A 14,825-nucleotide genomic window follows, 5' to 3' on the forward strand; every position below is an offset into this window, starting at 1 on the left:
GCAAAAAGTTCTCTGGCAGAGCTACTGATTCTAAAGAGCATGGAATATATCCCCAGCCCAAACACGTTGCGATTCTATGCCACTAACTTTAATAAACAATTTCCTCTAGAAATGATGTTTGCCAAAATAGTGGAATTTATTTATTTTTAACGAATTATTACATGTCTGTTTAAAATTTCACAAGTGTTTTTAAAGAGGCTTTTCAAATACACCTTTTTGATCATTTTTCCTGCCTAAATAGCTTAGTTACAGAATATCCGCAGTACCTCCACTCCCAATCACTGCAATCGAAACTCTGGTGTAACAATAATAATTTATAATGGATGGAGGGCAGCGAGTTACCTACTCTCAGTGGTACTGAGCAGCAATGATGCCCAATAGTCACAACTGCACCAAGTTTGGCAGAAATGCAATAAGTCACATTGCGATAAAAACTGAGGGGGGGGGGGGGTAGTTTTCCAGTCGAATAGTCGTATATTTTTTCTATGAGATATCAAAGGTCAAGGAACTTGAGAAGAGTCATTTATACTAGTGCTTGACATCGTGACTTGTGGGAAAATAAAACTTCAATCCTCTCTTACGTTAAAACTTGATGCATTTTTATTGAACTTAGTCCAACTCATCTAGGATGGGGAGATTAGCAAGCATTGTGGGGAGCAAAGTGGGTCCGACCTCCAAGGTCCCTCTTTCCTACGCCGACGACTGACACATCCGTAAGAAATCATTGAAGTATTTTTGGGGTAGGAATTTCTGAAGCCTACTGATACATCTCAGTGATATTTGGTGAAATTACAGTTTAGAGCTGAAGAGAGAAGAAGAGACAAATGTTACATCAGAAAACAGCATCATTCAACATAAATTTATGTGGTAACTAAATGGGCCAACTGATGTTGACGCATTCAGGGTGATGTGACTTCTTTTCTTTCTCCAGTTCTAGGACATCTAAGGGAATACTGAAGAAACCAAAGAGACCTCAAATAACTGACGAATAATACAGAAATTTGGACTGGAAAAGGCAGCATTGGCCAGTTAGATGTATGAGATTTAGAGAGATCTAAGACACATTCATAGATCATTTGCTGACATTTAACTTGCAAAGAGGTTCTTCCTACCTCCTACTGAACGCCACTGACAGCAACATGTTGGCTGCTTGCGGGAGGCTTGGCAAGCAGGAAATCTGACCATGAATAAAAGTTTAGCATACCCACACCCCCGAGCTAGCTGCTTCCAACCCTTCCTATTGCTTAAGTCATTCTTGATCAAAAAATATCGACACATTCAGGATCATAAATAGAAAGAAAATACTGCTACAACGAATAACTCTTGGTTTTTAAACAGTGGAGGATTCACTAGTAGATCCCTAGTAGATCGTGAGTCTTTATATTAAAAAACAGGGCCACATGTTAGATGTTCAAATCAAGCGAATTGATGCAGCAATCTTCTTTCGTAATCTGCAAGCTGGTGACATTCTTTTCTTCATAATGCTTTGCATTAGACGTATAATAGCTCAATTATGTACCTAAAATCTGTGTTGTATGAGCACACATATGTTAAAGCTTAGTTTATCAAATCGGGAAGTTCGGGGAAGTAGAAAAATCTTGGTTCTCGTTTAGAAGCACTTAGATGACACCAACTTTATTGATTCATAGAGTTTGTTTACATGTAAGTATTTAGTTTATTCATAATGAATTGGGAAAAATGAAGTTGCATAATCATTGCAACTTCTGTAAAGGATGAATTCGGTTCCCGAGGCTGAGTATACCCACAACAAGTTGACGATAGAAATGGGTTGTACTTATCAGCGGCAGCTAGAGGATATTATCGGGCAGATGAAACTCAGTCGTCATGACTCTGTGCGAGACCTAATTGAAATGCAAATAAAATGAGACATAATAAACTTACGTGGGCAGGAAAAGAAATTCCAAAGAGATCAGTCCAAACTGATGACAACCTGGCTGATTCACGACTGTACCGTGTTGAGTAACTTCACGCGAGCTCATTCAGAAGCTAGGCGTTACGACTGAAACGCTTCTGAACTTCGAGCCGAGAAACTTTGACCGAACTAACAACGAAAGATCATGAGAACACGTAAAAAAGTGGAACAAGGAACATAGCTGCAACGACCGTGAGTTCTTCAAGATGTCATGGAATTGTCTCTAAAATCGAAACCGTTTCGTTCGAAGTCAAGATCTAAATGAGTCAGTGTAAACGAAAAAAAAAATCTGGAAATAGTCACTGATAAATTACGAGAGAACTTTATGAACTGTACATGAATTACTTCAGCTTTCGAAAGGGAGAAACCTCAAGGTCTTCACACACCGTGATACAACATTTCTTATCAACGCGCATGCGCCAGAAAAATGTAAATAATAACATAACCTAACTTTGTTCATTCTGTTAACGTAAACAATCACGCAATAACGCAATCCAATGGCTCAATTTTTAGAATTAGAACAGACTTTCTTTTCGCAATCCTTGTGTTCAGTTTTGTAAGTTTTCCTAGTTCCCTGAATTCTTCCTGTTTTTCTCTTTTCTATTGATGCAATGGCTAGTGCTATGAAATCATACATTGTTATTCGGGACTATCAACCTGGAGATGAACTGCAATGTCAGGAGGTTGTTAAAGAAGGAACAATGTCAACTGTGAATGCTGCATTTTTTGCTGGCCTAACACGTGAGATAACTTTCGAACTCATGGTCTTAATGTCTGCACTAATGTTTATTTTTTTTGGTTTTCCGTTTAGTGTTTGCTTTGCATCTATTCCTGTTGTTATCGCTCTTATGTACTGCTGTATTTACGCTGGACATTCATTCAAAGCGATGGAAATGTTGGGTGATCTGTCCAATATTCCTCGCGTCTACATGTCTAATGATCACACAGGGTTTTGGGTTGCAGAAGTTTTAGAACCCTGTTATAATTTTACGTCGCCAAAGAACATTGATTACTCCATTATCTCACAGAAGCATTTTCGATGTTTAAGCCTTGACTTGAAACAGTATCGGAAAAAAATAATTGGAACAGTCGGAATTGTGAAAAGCCGTAATTTTGAAAATTTTGCATGGCTCCGTCGCATGGCTGTGTCCTCTGGATACCAACGTAAAAAAGTTGCCTCCAGTCTACTGGATGAGGCCCTTCGATTTTGTGCCAGCAAACACTATGTTGCCGTAGAGTTAATAACAACTGAATGTCATGATAGCGCTCGATCTCTTTATTTGAAAAAGGGATTTGAGCTCAGGCAAATTTATCACAAAAAATATGTATGTAATATTGTTTCAATTTTAATTTTCAACCTATACTTTAATTTGAAAAATTTCAAGCTAGTGGAACCATAATTTTTTCTTTGTATCATAGATGGTTTCACTCTTGTTTAATTTTTGTATTTTACTCATAATGGAAAAGTATTCTTATGGATGAAAAAGCCTCTTTGCGATTTCATTTTTTACTTTTGGACTTCTAGGTGTAAACAATGTGTTAAAATAGGAGTTAAGTAAGTACCAAAGTATAAACATCTTTAAAAAAATCAAAATCTAATTTATACTATGCTCAGCTCTTATGAGCCACAGAACCAAAAATTTTAGTGAGGCATTCCATCCTCAAACTTGTTATAAAAGAAATAATTTTCAATTCCCTTTTTTTACACAATTTTCTGTGGAGGGAAGGTAGGCTCCCATGCCACCTCCTAGTGCTGCCCTTGACTGTAAATTGGTGCATTAACAGGAAGGCATTTCAGAGTTCCCAATTTATTTGAATGTCATTCAGTATTTTATAAGTATTCATATTTTGTTCAATATAAAGACACTTCTATTCTCTGTGATACTGTATCGACTGATTCTAATGCTCAAACTGTTGCTCTGCACTAAAAATTTTTTATAAATATTTCATCTGCAAAATTAATCAAATTCTGTTAGTCAGAGATTTCCATTAAAAAATTAAGATCCAATTATTGAGATAGTTTACCTCCAATGAAAGTAAACAAGCTCATCTGCGTAGGTATGCTCACAATTTTCTGAAATTACATACCCACTCGCAAAACCATGAGAATATTACATTTTTTTAATTAGGGAAACTTCTGTCTAAAAAAAATTGTGAAATCAGACTGATTTCACCAATCTTTTCCCTGTGGTTCCTGGTCCTATCAATTCCTTGTTCCCCACCTTCACTTGGGCTCTTTGTTGGTTTGTTTATTTTTTATTAATTTTTCTTAAGTTTTTAGTTTTAAGAGATGGCAAAAAATGTGAAAAAGTTGCAGTCCTGAAGCTGGTAGCTCTCTGGAAATCGAGCAGACTTTAACGCCAAGATGATAATTGTAAGGAATTATCAACAATTAAAATTAAAAATTAAGGTCGACATTTTAAAAATTTTTAATGACTGGTGTTAAGTTTAACCCAGACTGAGATTACATAAACCCCTACTTTCTTACTCTAACACATACTGTAAGTTATTGCTCAGGAAATCAGGCTGCCTGCATTTTCAACATTTTTTAACATTTGTATTCATTGATTTTACCTCCGATCATTATTAACGATGGCCATATGCATAATCAAAACATATCACTTTATTATTATTTTTGCTTAAACAACTTCAGCAATTTTCCCTGTTATATGTCACATATCAACGGTGTAAGTCGGCAATCACATAACTCGGTTTGCGACGTCGTAGACTTTCTGTCATATTTTATTTTTTAAACGGAAAACTACTCAACAGCAATTCTTTAAAACTGCCGAGATTTTTCTTCTCCGTGCGGCGAAAATTCTTCATTAACTTCAAGGAATGATGCCAATTAGTTCTCCTTTAAAAAAATAACATAGAGGCAGAGATTTTCAGACACCGCAAACGAGTTATTTGATTGCCGACTTACACCGTCGATATGTTGCTTTGTCATTTTTAAAATCATTCTGACATTCAGTGTGTATTTCATTTGCGAAGTAGCCAATCATTTCCTGATCCTATACCCAGGATTTTCACAATTTTTATTTGTCCAATACTCTCTCTCGAAAGATATTGCCAACATTTCTTTGTGATCTGGGTACATTCATACTTATAAGACTGAAGTCCTGTGAAAAAGTTGCGCCTTATTTGAATTTTGTATCCTTTTTTTATTATTTGTTTCTTACTAAAGTATTGAATAATGTTTGCATCCTTAGAATAGCTGAGCTTTTATTTTGTTATATATTCTTTAATGTAAATTTGACTTCTTGAGTTCACATAATGGTGAAACCCTGGAATAATTTACATTTTGTCCATCATCCAAAAAGACAATCTCATGAATGAATGCTGATTTTTAGCTCAAGTTAGAACAGCATTACTGAAGTTTGTGATTCCAAAAAATCATTCGGTCAAGAGTTCCCTATTATAGTAATTTTTAATGAACAACCACTTTTAAAGTGTAATTTTTATTTATATTGAGATTACAGAGGCTTACTTTCACTACTAGCAACGTCGCTATTCGACCAATGCCCTCTGACTATGGTGCCTTCATAAAAGCAATGAGCAATAAAACATCCACTATTGTTTCCTTTGTTCACATCAAGCAATATATCTCCAATCAGCAAAGTGGGGGCAAGTGTATAAAATGAACAGTAGTGTGGTAGTCCAACATTTTCTGCCAGTACTTTATTGTCCCTCCCTCAAAAGAGAAAGACTCATCATTCTCACATTAAGTTTTCTGAATATTTTTTTGGAATGACAAAAGAAAAGGACATGAAAGTTCACAAGACACAGGTGTTCAGTTTCGCGTTGTGAGGATCAAATGTGACAGGTAGTTGACCATATTTCAAATCGAGTTATAGGCTCTCCGCGGTCACTATTGAACTACATAAACATGATTCAGCAGGGTCAACTTTGTTTTTTCTCTCTTTAATATATTACTATGCATGAGTTTGTGATTCATTTTTTAAGTTTGTTGTATTTTCCGCCTATATTTTTATGATGTTTTATAATGGGACTTCATTTTTGCACTGAGAAGCCACAAGCTTTGCAATACTGCCAAGATTGCACAATTTCTTCCAAGGAACTTCCAAGGAAAATCCCGGAGCTTTGATTTCTTTCTTCACATCAAAACAAGGTTAATTAAAAGAGAAAATTACCTACTCATTAATTTCATTCATTGATGTGCTTTTATTAAATTTGTTGCAAATGCAGAAACTGTACAGTCATAGCAAAATTGCAATGCTATTGGTTTTTTGCAAAATTTAGCCCAATTAACTATGGCGTTTTTGATATTCTTAAATCATTGTTGTATTCATAGTTAAATCCAATCCTATTGTGATTGATTACTTTTGATCTATTATAAATAAAAACTTTTATCCCAAAATGTTCTTTTTATTTTTTAGTTTGTCTGTCCAGAATTTTTGAGTTGGTGCACCAATTTAAATCAATTTGAAAGAAGAATGAATGGAATGGAAAAACACAATTTTACAAAAAGAATCTTTAATTGTTTTGATTTACAATATCAATGTAAAAAAAAAAATGAAATATGATAGAAAGAAAAAACTATTTTTAGAGTCTGTAAAAAGACTTCAAATTGAATTTACAATTCAATAATACAGATTATTAAAGACACAAATATTCAGAAGCTCAATTTATGGAAAAGGTTAACAATAACACGCAAAATAATACTAACTCTCATTTTCGCTTAGTTTCTTCTTCAAGTGGGAGAAAAAGCAACCTAGAAGTCCTGCCAAGACTTCAGTCATCAGAAAAATTGCTTTGACATGGATGTGAAATAAAAATGTTTATAAAATTCAAAGAACCAACAAAAATAATTGGTGAGGTAATAGTTGGTTGAAAGCAGTTTCCAAATACCTGACAATGTCACAATTTCATCCAATAATTTTAAGACCAGCTTTTCCAATGTGTAGGGGGTTAAGACTAAGGCACAAAATTACATTTTTCACCATAAAATTTTAATTGTACCATAAAATAATAATAGGTTGAAAGAGAAATTGATTTTACACTTATCTAAGAGCGGTGGATCAAGTGTAACAGAGGCGCGCAAAGTAGCATGCTAGAAAAAAATAAGTTGGGAGTTGTCCAGAATTCAACTAATCGTATTTTTTCCTGTCAAAAAGTGAAAGTTTGGAACTTGCGAATAGCTGTTATGCTTAGTCTTAAACATGGAATTTTATGGTTGAGTAAAACTTCAAACCTCTGTTTAAGAGTTCAAAGTTGTTGCGCCACAGTGCGCTTCTGTTAAACTCTGTTCAAATGGTATCAAGAATAAGATATCATTAAATGATATTTAAGTATCCACAAAAAAAAAAAAAAAAAAAAAGTTTTATGCTTAGGTGTTCTGTAATTCACACTTTCAATCATTGCAGTGTTTTTGAAAGAAAATAGCGAAAGTTTAAAAGTAGATCTCATTTGCCAGTGGGCTGATTACTGAAATTGATAAGCATAGAAGACAGAGAGGAAATGGAGCAATCACATTGGTTGAAACGGGTGACTGTTGTAGACTAAGGAGGAAAATTATAGTCTAACTATAGGGTTGTAGTCACTTTATTTATTACTTGCCTAATTTGCCCATTACAACCACACACTTCCACCAATAGGATCGCTACATTTTTCCCGATCTATTGCTTTGTTTATCAAATTCAATGCTCAGCCTGCAGGCCCATTTCTAACTTACTCCTCATTAATAACCAATTTTTTTCAAGGTATGAGAGGATGGGAAGTGAGTTGCGGTCACCACGCTCAAGTAACTCTTTTCTCGAAGTAAAATAACACAAAGGACTCAAGAATTATGAGATCAAACGAACCTAAAAAAGGCACTTTTCCCTTTCCAAATAAAAAACCCTGAGTTCCTTAGGACAGCATAGTTTTTCCTCTATTAGTTCAAATAAATAAAAATGAAAAATACTTGAGCTCATTTCATGCACCTTATTTTCACCGACCACTCAAACTTGCAAGGATCTTCAAAACTAGGAACAGCATCTCATTAGAGGCAAATAAATCTGCCATAATTGAATATGGTCAGATGCAAAATAATGTACAATGTCCATTGCTTTTACCATACTGATCCAAGCATTTACATATGATTTAACAGGTTTTGAAGAAGTTTTAACTAAACAAACAGATCTTTGCAAATTTAATTCAATGTGAAATCAATAAACGAATCATTAAGAATAATGACGGTAAAAACAGCAAATTAATCTAACAAAGCTTAAATATTTACCGGGATGGAAAAAGACGTTCACTTCTACCAGAGCCATGGAGTGGATGAAAATACAAATGAGAGTGAAAATTTTAAATTCATACATACAAATAAAAGCAGCGCAAATATTGCTGAAGCAAACGTTTAAAACTTAACAAGACAGATTAGATTTATGTAGTATGCAGTAATATCCAAAATAGATATAATTCTTATAAGAATTCATTTCTAAAAACAGAGTGATGAATTCTGGAGGGAATTCTTAATGTAAACATGTAAAATGATTTTCATGTTGAACCCACCCAGCAAAAATGTTGTCACAACTTCACTGCCAAAAATAACATTACAGCAACATTATTTTCTTTCCTTGCTGGTTGGGAAGACTTGAGCATGGCAAACTAATCATTTTCACTTTGAATAGCACCATGAAAATTAAAATAAGAAACAAAAAAAAAAAAGAATTTGATTCTTCTAGGAATACCTATACTACCAAAAACCAAGAAAAAAAAAACAGAATAATGATTTCATGATTGTAAGATTAGACAAGAGAAAAGAATGGCCTGTATTCAGAAAGTAATCATACCTTAAAAATGAGAGAGAAATTGTGGAGGGCGGGACACAGCAATACTACAATAAAAGACTACTCACCGCTTTTTGAATTTTTAAAGCTTGGCTTCAGATTCAAATTTTGTGGCAGATTACATGGAATTTTTCAGAGACGGAAAAAAAGTTTATGTGTACTTATTTTAGAGTAAGACATAAAAAAATCTACTCTTGATCAAAAAGAGATAGCAGACATATAAATATAAATCTTCATTCATTTTACGATCAAATTTTAGTTCAGCTTTATTTGCCCGTATTAATATACAAGGATTTTCTGACATTCTTTTTTTCTTATTTTTTTTTGGGGGGGGGGGGGGGGGGAGAGCTTGAAGCATCATCAGCGTTGGTTGTCAAAACAGAAATTTTAGCTAACGCTCAAACTTTTAAAAATAAAATATTTTGAGAGCATCTCCTTTTGAAACAGTAAAAAAAGTCTAAATGCCTTGTAAATACACAGGCACATTCAGTTGAATTCTACCACAAAATTTTTACTCAAGGTTACACAGTAGTTAGAAAATAATAATAAAAAGTACAATAAGAAGAATTACAAAATTGATTTAAGTGACATAAGAATTAGAGTAAGTACTTAAATCATCAATTAAGTCATGGTGTGATGAAAGCCACTTAAAATATAGTTTAAGCACAGCAAAATATAAATTAAAGATAGCAGTCACTGGCAAAATTGCTTCCTTTTTGCATCGAAGCATCTCTTCATCACTTTGAGTTCTTGATATTGCCTACACCTTGTTAGAACCAGCATACTGAATACATTCCACAAATATGATAATAAGAACCTTAAATATTCTCTAAACATTGTCAGGACATTAAAATGACCACTCCAAGAGTGCGCAAAATATTTTCAGAGCACAGACTACGCATCAATCTGAGAATACTGGTAGTTGAGAAAGTCTTAGAACTATGCGATAGCTATTATCAATGAAGTGTATCTCTGGACAAGGCACAAATTAAAGCACTACCGTAAGTCTTCATTGTCTTCTCTTCAAAATTTCGCCAGAAAAACAAGTCACACAACTGGAAGTCTAGAACTCAACTCCTAAATAAGATAAAAGTGTCTAAAATGAACATTGACTGGAATGACAAAAACACAGATCACATCATTTGTATGATCTTACTTTCTTTTGCTTTGTGTTAAAAATACTTGTTGATAGCTCGTCCAGGAGTTGGATCCTGAACTTCTTGTTGTAAGAATCGTTTTCTACGTAAGGTTTTGAAGAGAAAGGATGTGAAGTCATTTTTCTAGTTGAACCTTCTCTAATGGCCCACTATGTTCTAAAAAATTGGTGGAATTCCAAAGATAGATTCACCTATTTTATTATTTTTTCTAAAAATATTCAGCATGCTTTCAGAAATAACACTATTCTGAGTATTAAAAATGCAATCAAAGAAAGAGGAGGCTCAGATGCTCACACGATTTTGATTAATAATAATTTTTTTTAAAAATTTAGGAACAAAAATAACAACACAAGACCAATGAGACAAGACAAATACGCACAAAATACAACAGTTAGCCTTCAATAAAATGATTACATTCGTTAAGCCATGAAGAATATTTTACTTTTAAGACCTCAAAAATTCAATGAGATAAACAGTCAACTCCCGCTAAGTGTGAAAGATCGGCCAGTTTCGTGTTTTCGCCCATCAGAAAATGATTCGTTTATGTGAGAAACCTTGCTAAGTGAGAATGGAGCCTCGGCTCCAATACATTCTCACTTAGCAGGAATTGACTGTATTGACATAATTTCCCAAAATTCAAAAATGAATTCTTTCTGGAGAACAAGAAAATTTTACTAGAGAGTCTTCATGTTTGGCAAGCCTGATTCCAACACAAAATCTGCTGAATACCCAAACTTTGAAGACTTTAGCACCAACACATTTTTAGTCAAGTTTAAAGAAGCGGAAAATCTATGGTACCAATTTGTTAGAGCTCTTTTTATTGAAATTTTCAGTTTTCTTTTCCTCCTTTTTTTCAAAACTAATTATTAAAAATAATCTAACTGAGGGAATGACATCAGCTAAGAAATCAGATGGCTCATAGATTGTAAAACAATTTTGTTCTGCACAAAGAGGTACATTCTAAATTGTAAGATATACAGTGAGGGGTTTTTTTTCTTAACTGCCTTCATTAAATAACTAGAGGGGAAAAAAAGGCTTCATGGTTGACCAGACACTTAAAATGAGTAGCCAAAACTGATAGCGACTGCTGCAAAGATTACATATACTCCTAAAAGAGCACAAGCACATTTTTCATGAAAAAAAATATATATATATTTTAAAGGGAGAGGAAATTATTAAAGATATCTGACTACTCAGAAGATCAACTAAAGAGTGGCGAAGTCCCTCTGTAAAAAATTACAACTTAGCGCGTTTTTGTTTTGATTGTCTCATCATAAATGGTAACAAAATAATTTCCATCTTTTTGAAAGTAAATAAAAAGTTCATCAGCAGATGAAAGTAAGAAAGAAAGCTGAGAAAACAAAAATCAAATAAATTTTACAAAATTTCTCCTTTAGAAGCAGAAAAAAATAATATCACGCACCCTCTAAGTTCTTCTCTTTCTAACTTCCTCGATAATATGACCGATTCTGAACCATTTATGATAATTTTCAATCCTGGATAAGTACAAGTTTCACAAGGAGTAGTTTTGTACTAAATAAATATTCAGTTACATTTAGAATAATTGTACAGGCAGTGCTTCTTTTCAAAAAGCAACATGAGGGCTAAAAAGTTTTGATTGGCAACATTTAAAAGAATCGAAAAATGCAAAAGGTCTTAGAATGTATAGCTGAATTTGCGCTTGCTTTAGAAAAGAATTCCATTTTAAAAGTGGACATTATTTTTGCAAGGATACAAGTAGCAAGAAAAAAAGCACAGTAGAATGGATACAACTTTGTTGAAATAGACAGCAATACACAAAATAATACCTGCATTTTGAAATACGTTCTTCATGCACATCTGAGAATTGACACGAAAATGAGAACAGCTTTCCTTAAAATAAAACTGTTCTAAGTAGATTGAATCCTGAGCAAAATTAGTGGGTTCAGTTACGTTTAATAACTATCAAAAAAATAGTATAACGTTGGTTCTACATAAATAGCAAATATTCCTCTGTTCATTCCAAATTAACGATTGCAAAATATAGCAAGTTTTCAGTTAATCCACATGGATTACAAGGGTACCAAACATCGCTCACTTCAACAGTTACTTTCATACAGGAAATGGCACATAGTTGATCATTCCTTGGCCAATTCTCAAAACGTACGGATCAAGTACAAAAATCAAAAAGAGTTAAAACACAAAAGTCTTATCATTTTTCACCACACTTCAGTTGTAAATAATGACCTTGATTACTGTAAGGTTGCAAGTTTAGCTGTTTTGACACGCCATTTCAAGACAAAGTATAGACCAATTTTAGCGAAGATTAGCAGCGCAGTAAGCACGCCAAGATCCAACCAATAACTACCCTTATCCATACCAATCTCTTCCAAAAATTTCTTCGGAGTTCGGTAATAACAGAACATTTCGCTACAATCAAGGGACTTTCGCCCATAGCCATATAATGAGAGCGTCACAGCCTCCAGCCCATAACGGAATATACTGAGGTAGGAGAGCCATTGCAAGTATGGAGCCAAGTCAGCCAAGTGGATGAAGAAACCAGATATCAGGAACATCGGCATAGTAATGGTGCAAGTTATAAACAGGGCCAGCTGTAAAAGAATAAATATAAATTCATTAAATTAATATTTCATGAGAAATCAAAAACATGAACAAATCAAAACATAACTACATCTGATTAAATCTGATTAGTAGGAAACATATAAGGCTTTTTTTAATTTTGGCTTTTCTTCTCTTCTAAAAGCTCCGAAGAAGGTCAAATCAGGATATTCGAGCTAAGCAACTGAGGTTAATTCCCAGAGAGTTTAAAAATGTTAAGTAGTTAAGTTCTATGTTTAATTTAAAAATGAAACGTTTTGAGAAAATTGAGCAACTAAAAATGCAGTACGGTTGATTCTGGGTTTTTCAATTTTCTGATGCGAATCATTATGCAATACTGCATCTACCTCGTGATACAATGAAGCATTTATGCTGAGCATGTCAATGGATCGCAAATGGAAAACGTGAGGGTTCACGACAATTTTCTTCAAACCAAAATCAAGAACTTTCGGGGAAGTTTTAAAGAGTTTTATTTGGAAAAATCAAGGATTTTTAATGGTCTTTCAAGGATTTAAAAAAAAAAAAAACATTATCAAATGCTCTCAAGAATGAGCAAAAATTCTTTCCAGAATGAGCAAAAATACTTTCAAGATTGAGCGAAAATACTCTCAAGAATGAGCAAACATACTCCTTACAAAGTGCGTAAATAATGGACGTTTCCTCTTCCTGTACCTTAATCCTCTGTCACCTATATGCGAAGAAGCAAGTGTACAAGATACAAAAACTGCAATTTTGCACTCTGAGAGTTTCCATGGCGAAAGAAAAAAGGGTCAATCTTCAGATCTGACATAAACGAAAGAACTAGATGATGTAAAATTCAAGTTTTCAAGTACATTCAGGCAAATTCTGAAACTCTATGTTCTTCTAGAACATGGAAATTTGAAAAAAAATATTCACATATATTCAAGGTTTCTTTAAGACAACATGCAGCCTGGATTTGATTCATTATGAGGGGAAAGGAGAAGGAAAGAAAAAAAAGTAAAAGATGGAAACAATGCTAAGAAATGTGATTACAAACCTGAGGATCAAAGATGGTCCCTGCCACAGCACCGATGTTTTCAGCGAGGCAGTTTAAGACAATATTCACAGCCCAAAACATGAGAAATCGATCCAGTTCTTGCGGCTGACCTGTTAGCCAGTACGCAATGGTGAGGAAAATGGTGGGACAAAATATCTGTGAAAATCAGCGCATTAGTAAGATTAAATTTTGAATGAAACAAATAAAAATTGTTTTGGTGAGGTTAATTTCACTCAGGAAGAATTGGTATCTTACAAACTACTGTGCGAAAAAAGACCACAATATTTTCAGTGCTGCTGGCATGAGGCGTGAGCATATTGCACATTCAATGTGAATACATTGGACCAAATTTAAAGACATTTTGCAGCATCAGTTGCAAAAATCAAAGATAAATGCAGGTGGCAAATTTACAAATCAAAAGCCTTCATTTGAGAAATTTGAATGAATACAGTGGTTAATTTCAAAAAGCAACAGTCAGACAAAATATCCGACCATATTTGAGGGGCTTGGAGGACAGGGTGCATAAGTGCAAATTTTGAAGAAATCGAGGCGTTAATGATTTCAAGTAAAACTAGTCTGAATGCATATTCTGCGAAAATTTAGTTCCCAAATTCCGATTTTTTAAGCATCAAAAAGTCAGTTTGAACTCCTTTTCCGCCATTAAGTTCCGTGTAATTTCGAAACTTTAACTTGTTTTTTTGAAATAGAAAAAATTGCGCTTATGCGCCTTGCCTTGTCTTCTCAGCCCCTCATTTTTGCTTTCCTTTTTTTTCACAATTGAAGTAGGTAAAATAAAGGCCACCAATAATATTTTGATTATCAGACAAAATGATTATTAAGATAAGATAAACTCTATAACTTAGGTTTATTCCTAGGATTGTCCTGAGTCACACATCGAAACAAAGAGATTTGAAATTTCTTAAGTCATAAAAAGGCTAATATTTCAAAATTACAAAACTCACCTGAAGAGGTAGATCAGCAAGGCATTTTGCAATGTAGTAAACAGGAACTGAATACCAGTTGTTGAAATGCTCTCGAATGAAAACAGATGCCTCCAGAGGATCTGAAAATTAAAGAACCAAAATATAATAATAAATTGTGAGTAACAAAGTAATTAGGATTTTCTTGTAAAACTACTAGAAAGGTTACTTAAAGGTTAAAGGTACTTTACCCTAGGAGAATTCATTTCCTTGACTACAGTCTGATGCGAGAGAGCAAATTTAAGATGCAACAGTTGATGCCAGACTATGACTCATGGCCTAATGGGACTACTTAAGCTGTGACAACTCGTTTTGTTAGTAATAATACTCTCCAGAATTTAA

General features: G+C 34.0%; 3 protein-coding genes across 3 annotated transcripts in view; 1 reads left to right on the top strand and 2 right to left on the bottom strand.

Annotated features, from left to right (window-relative positions):
* The window catches only part of raw (NDT-like domain-containg protein raw), a 68,209-nt gene extending 65,907 nt beyond the window's left edge, over window positions 1-2,302 (bottom strand). Inside the window, exon 1 of the mRNA XM_072296000.1 lies at window positions 1,903-2,302. The gene's annotated coding sequence lies outside the window, so the exon portion shown is untranslated. The remainder of the gene's footprint in view (window positions 1-1,902) is intronic.
* Window positions 2,303-2,408: 106 nt separating this feature from the next.
* Window positions 2,409-6,314, top strand: LOC109039582 (N-acetyltransferase family 8 member 3). The gene has a single exon (XM_019055119.2). It carries the CDS (start codon window positions 2,545-2,547, stop codon window positions 3,331-3,333), a length of 789 nt encoding a protein of 262 aa, XP_018910664.2. The 5' UTR covers window positions 2,409-2,544; the 3' UTR covers window positions 3,334-6,314.
* Window positions 6,315-9,061: 2,747 nt separating this feature from the next.
* The window catches only part of LOC109039579 (ATP-binding cassette sub-family G member 4), a 42,728-nt gene continuing 36,964 nt past the window's right edge, over window positions 9,062-14,825 (bottom strand). Inside the window, exons 9-11 of the mRNA XM_019055113.2 lie at window positions 14,466-14,566; window positions 13,504-13,659; window positions 9,062-12,478 (exon numbers count right to left, since the gene is read on the bottom strand). Coding sequence (XP_018910658.2) covers window positions 12,119-12,478; window positions 13,504-13,659; window positions 14,466-14,566 — 617 coding nt within the window. The 3' untranslated portion in view covers window positions 9,062-12,118. The remainder of the gene's footprint in view (window positions 12,479-13,503; window positions 13,660-14,465; window positions 14,567-14,825) is intronic.

The sequence above is a fragment of the Bemisia tabaci genome, chromosome 2 (assembly GCF_918797505.1).
Source record: "Bemisia tabaci chromosome 2, PGI_BMITA_v3".
Classification (NCBI taxonomy): Eukaryota; Metazoa; Arthropoda; class Insecta; order Hemiptera; family Aleyrodidae; genus Bemisia; species Bemisia tabaci.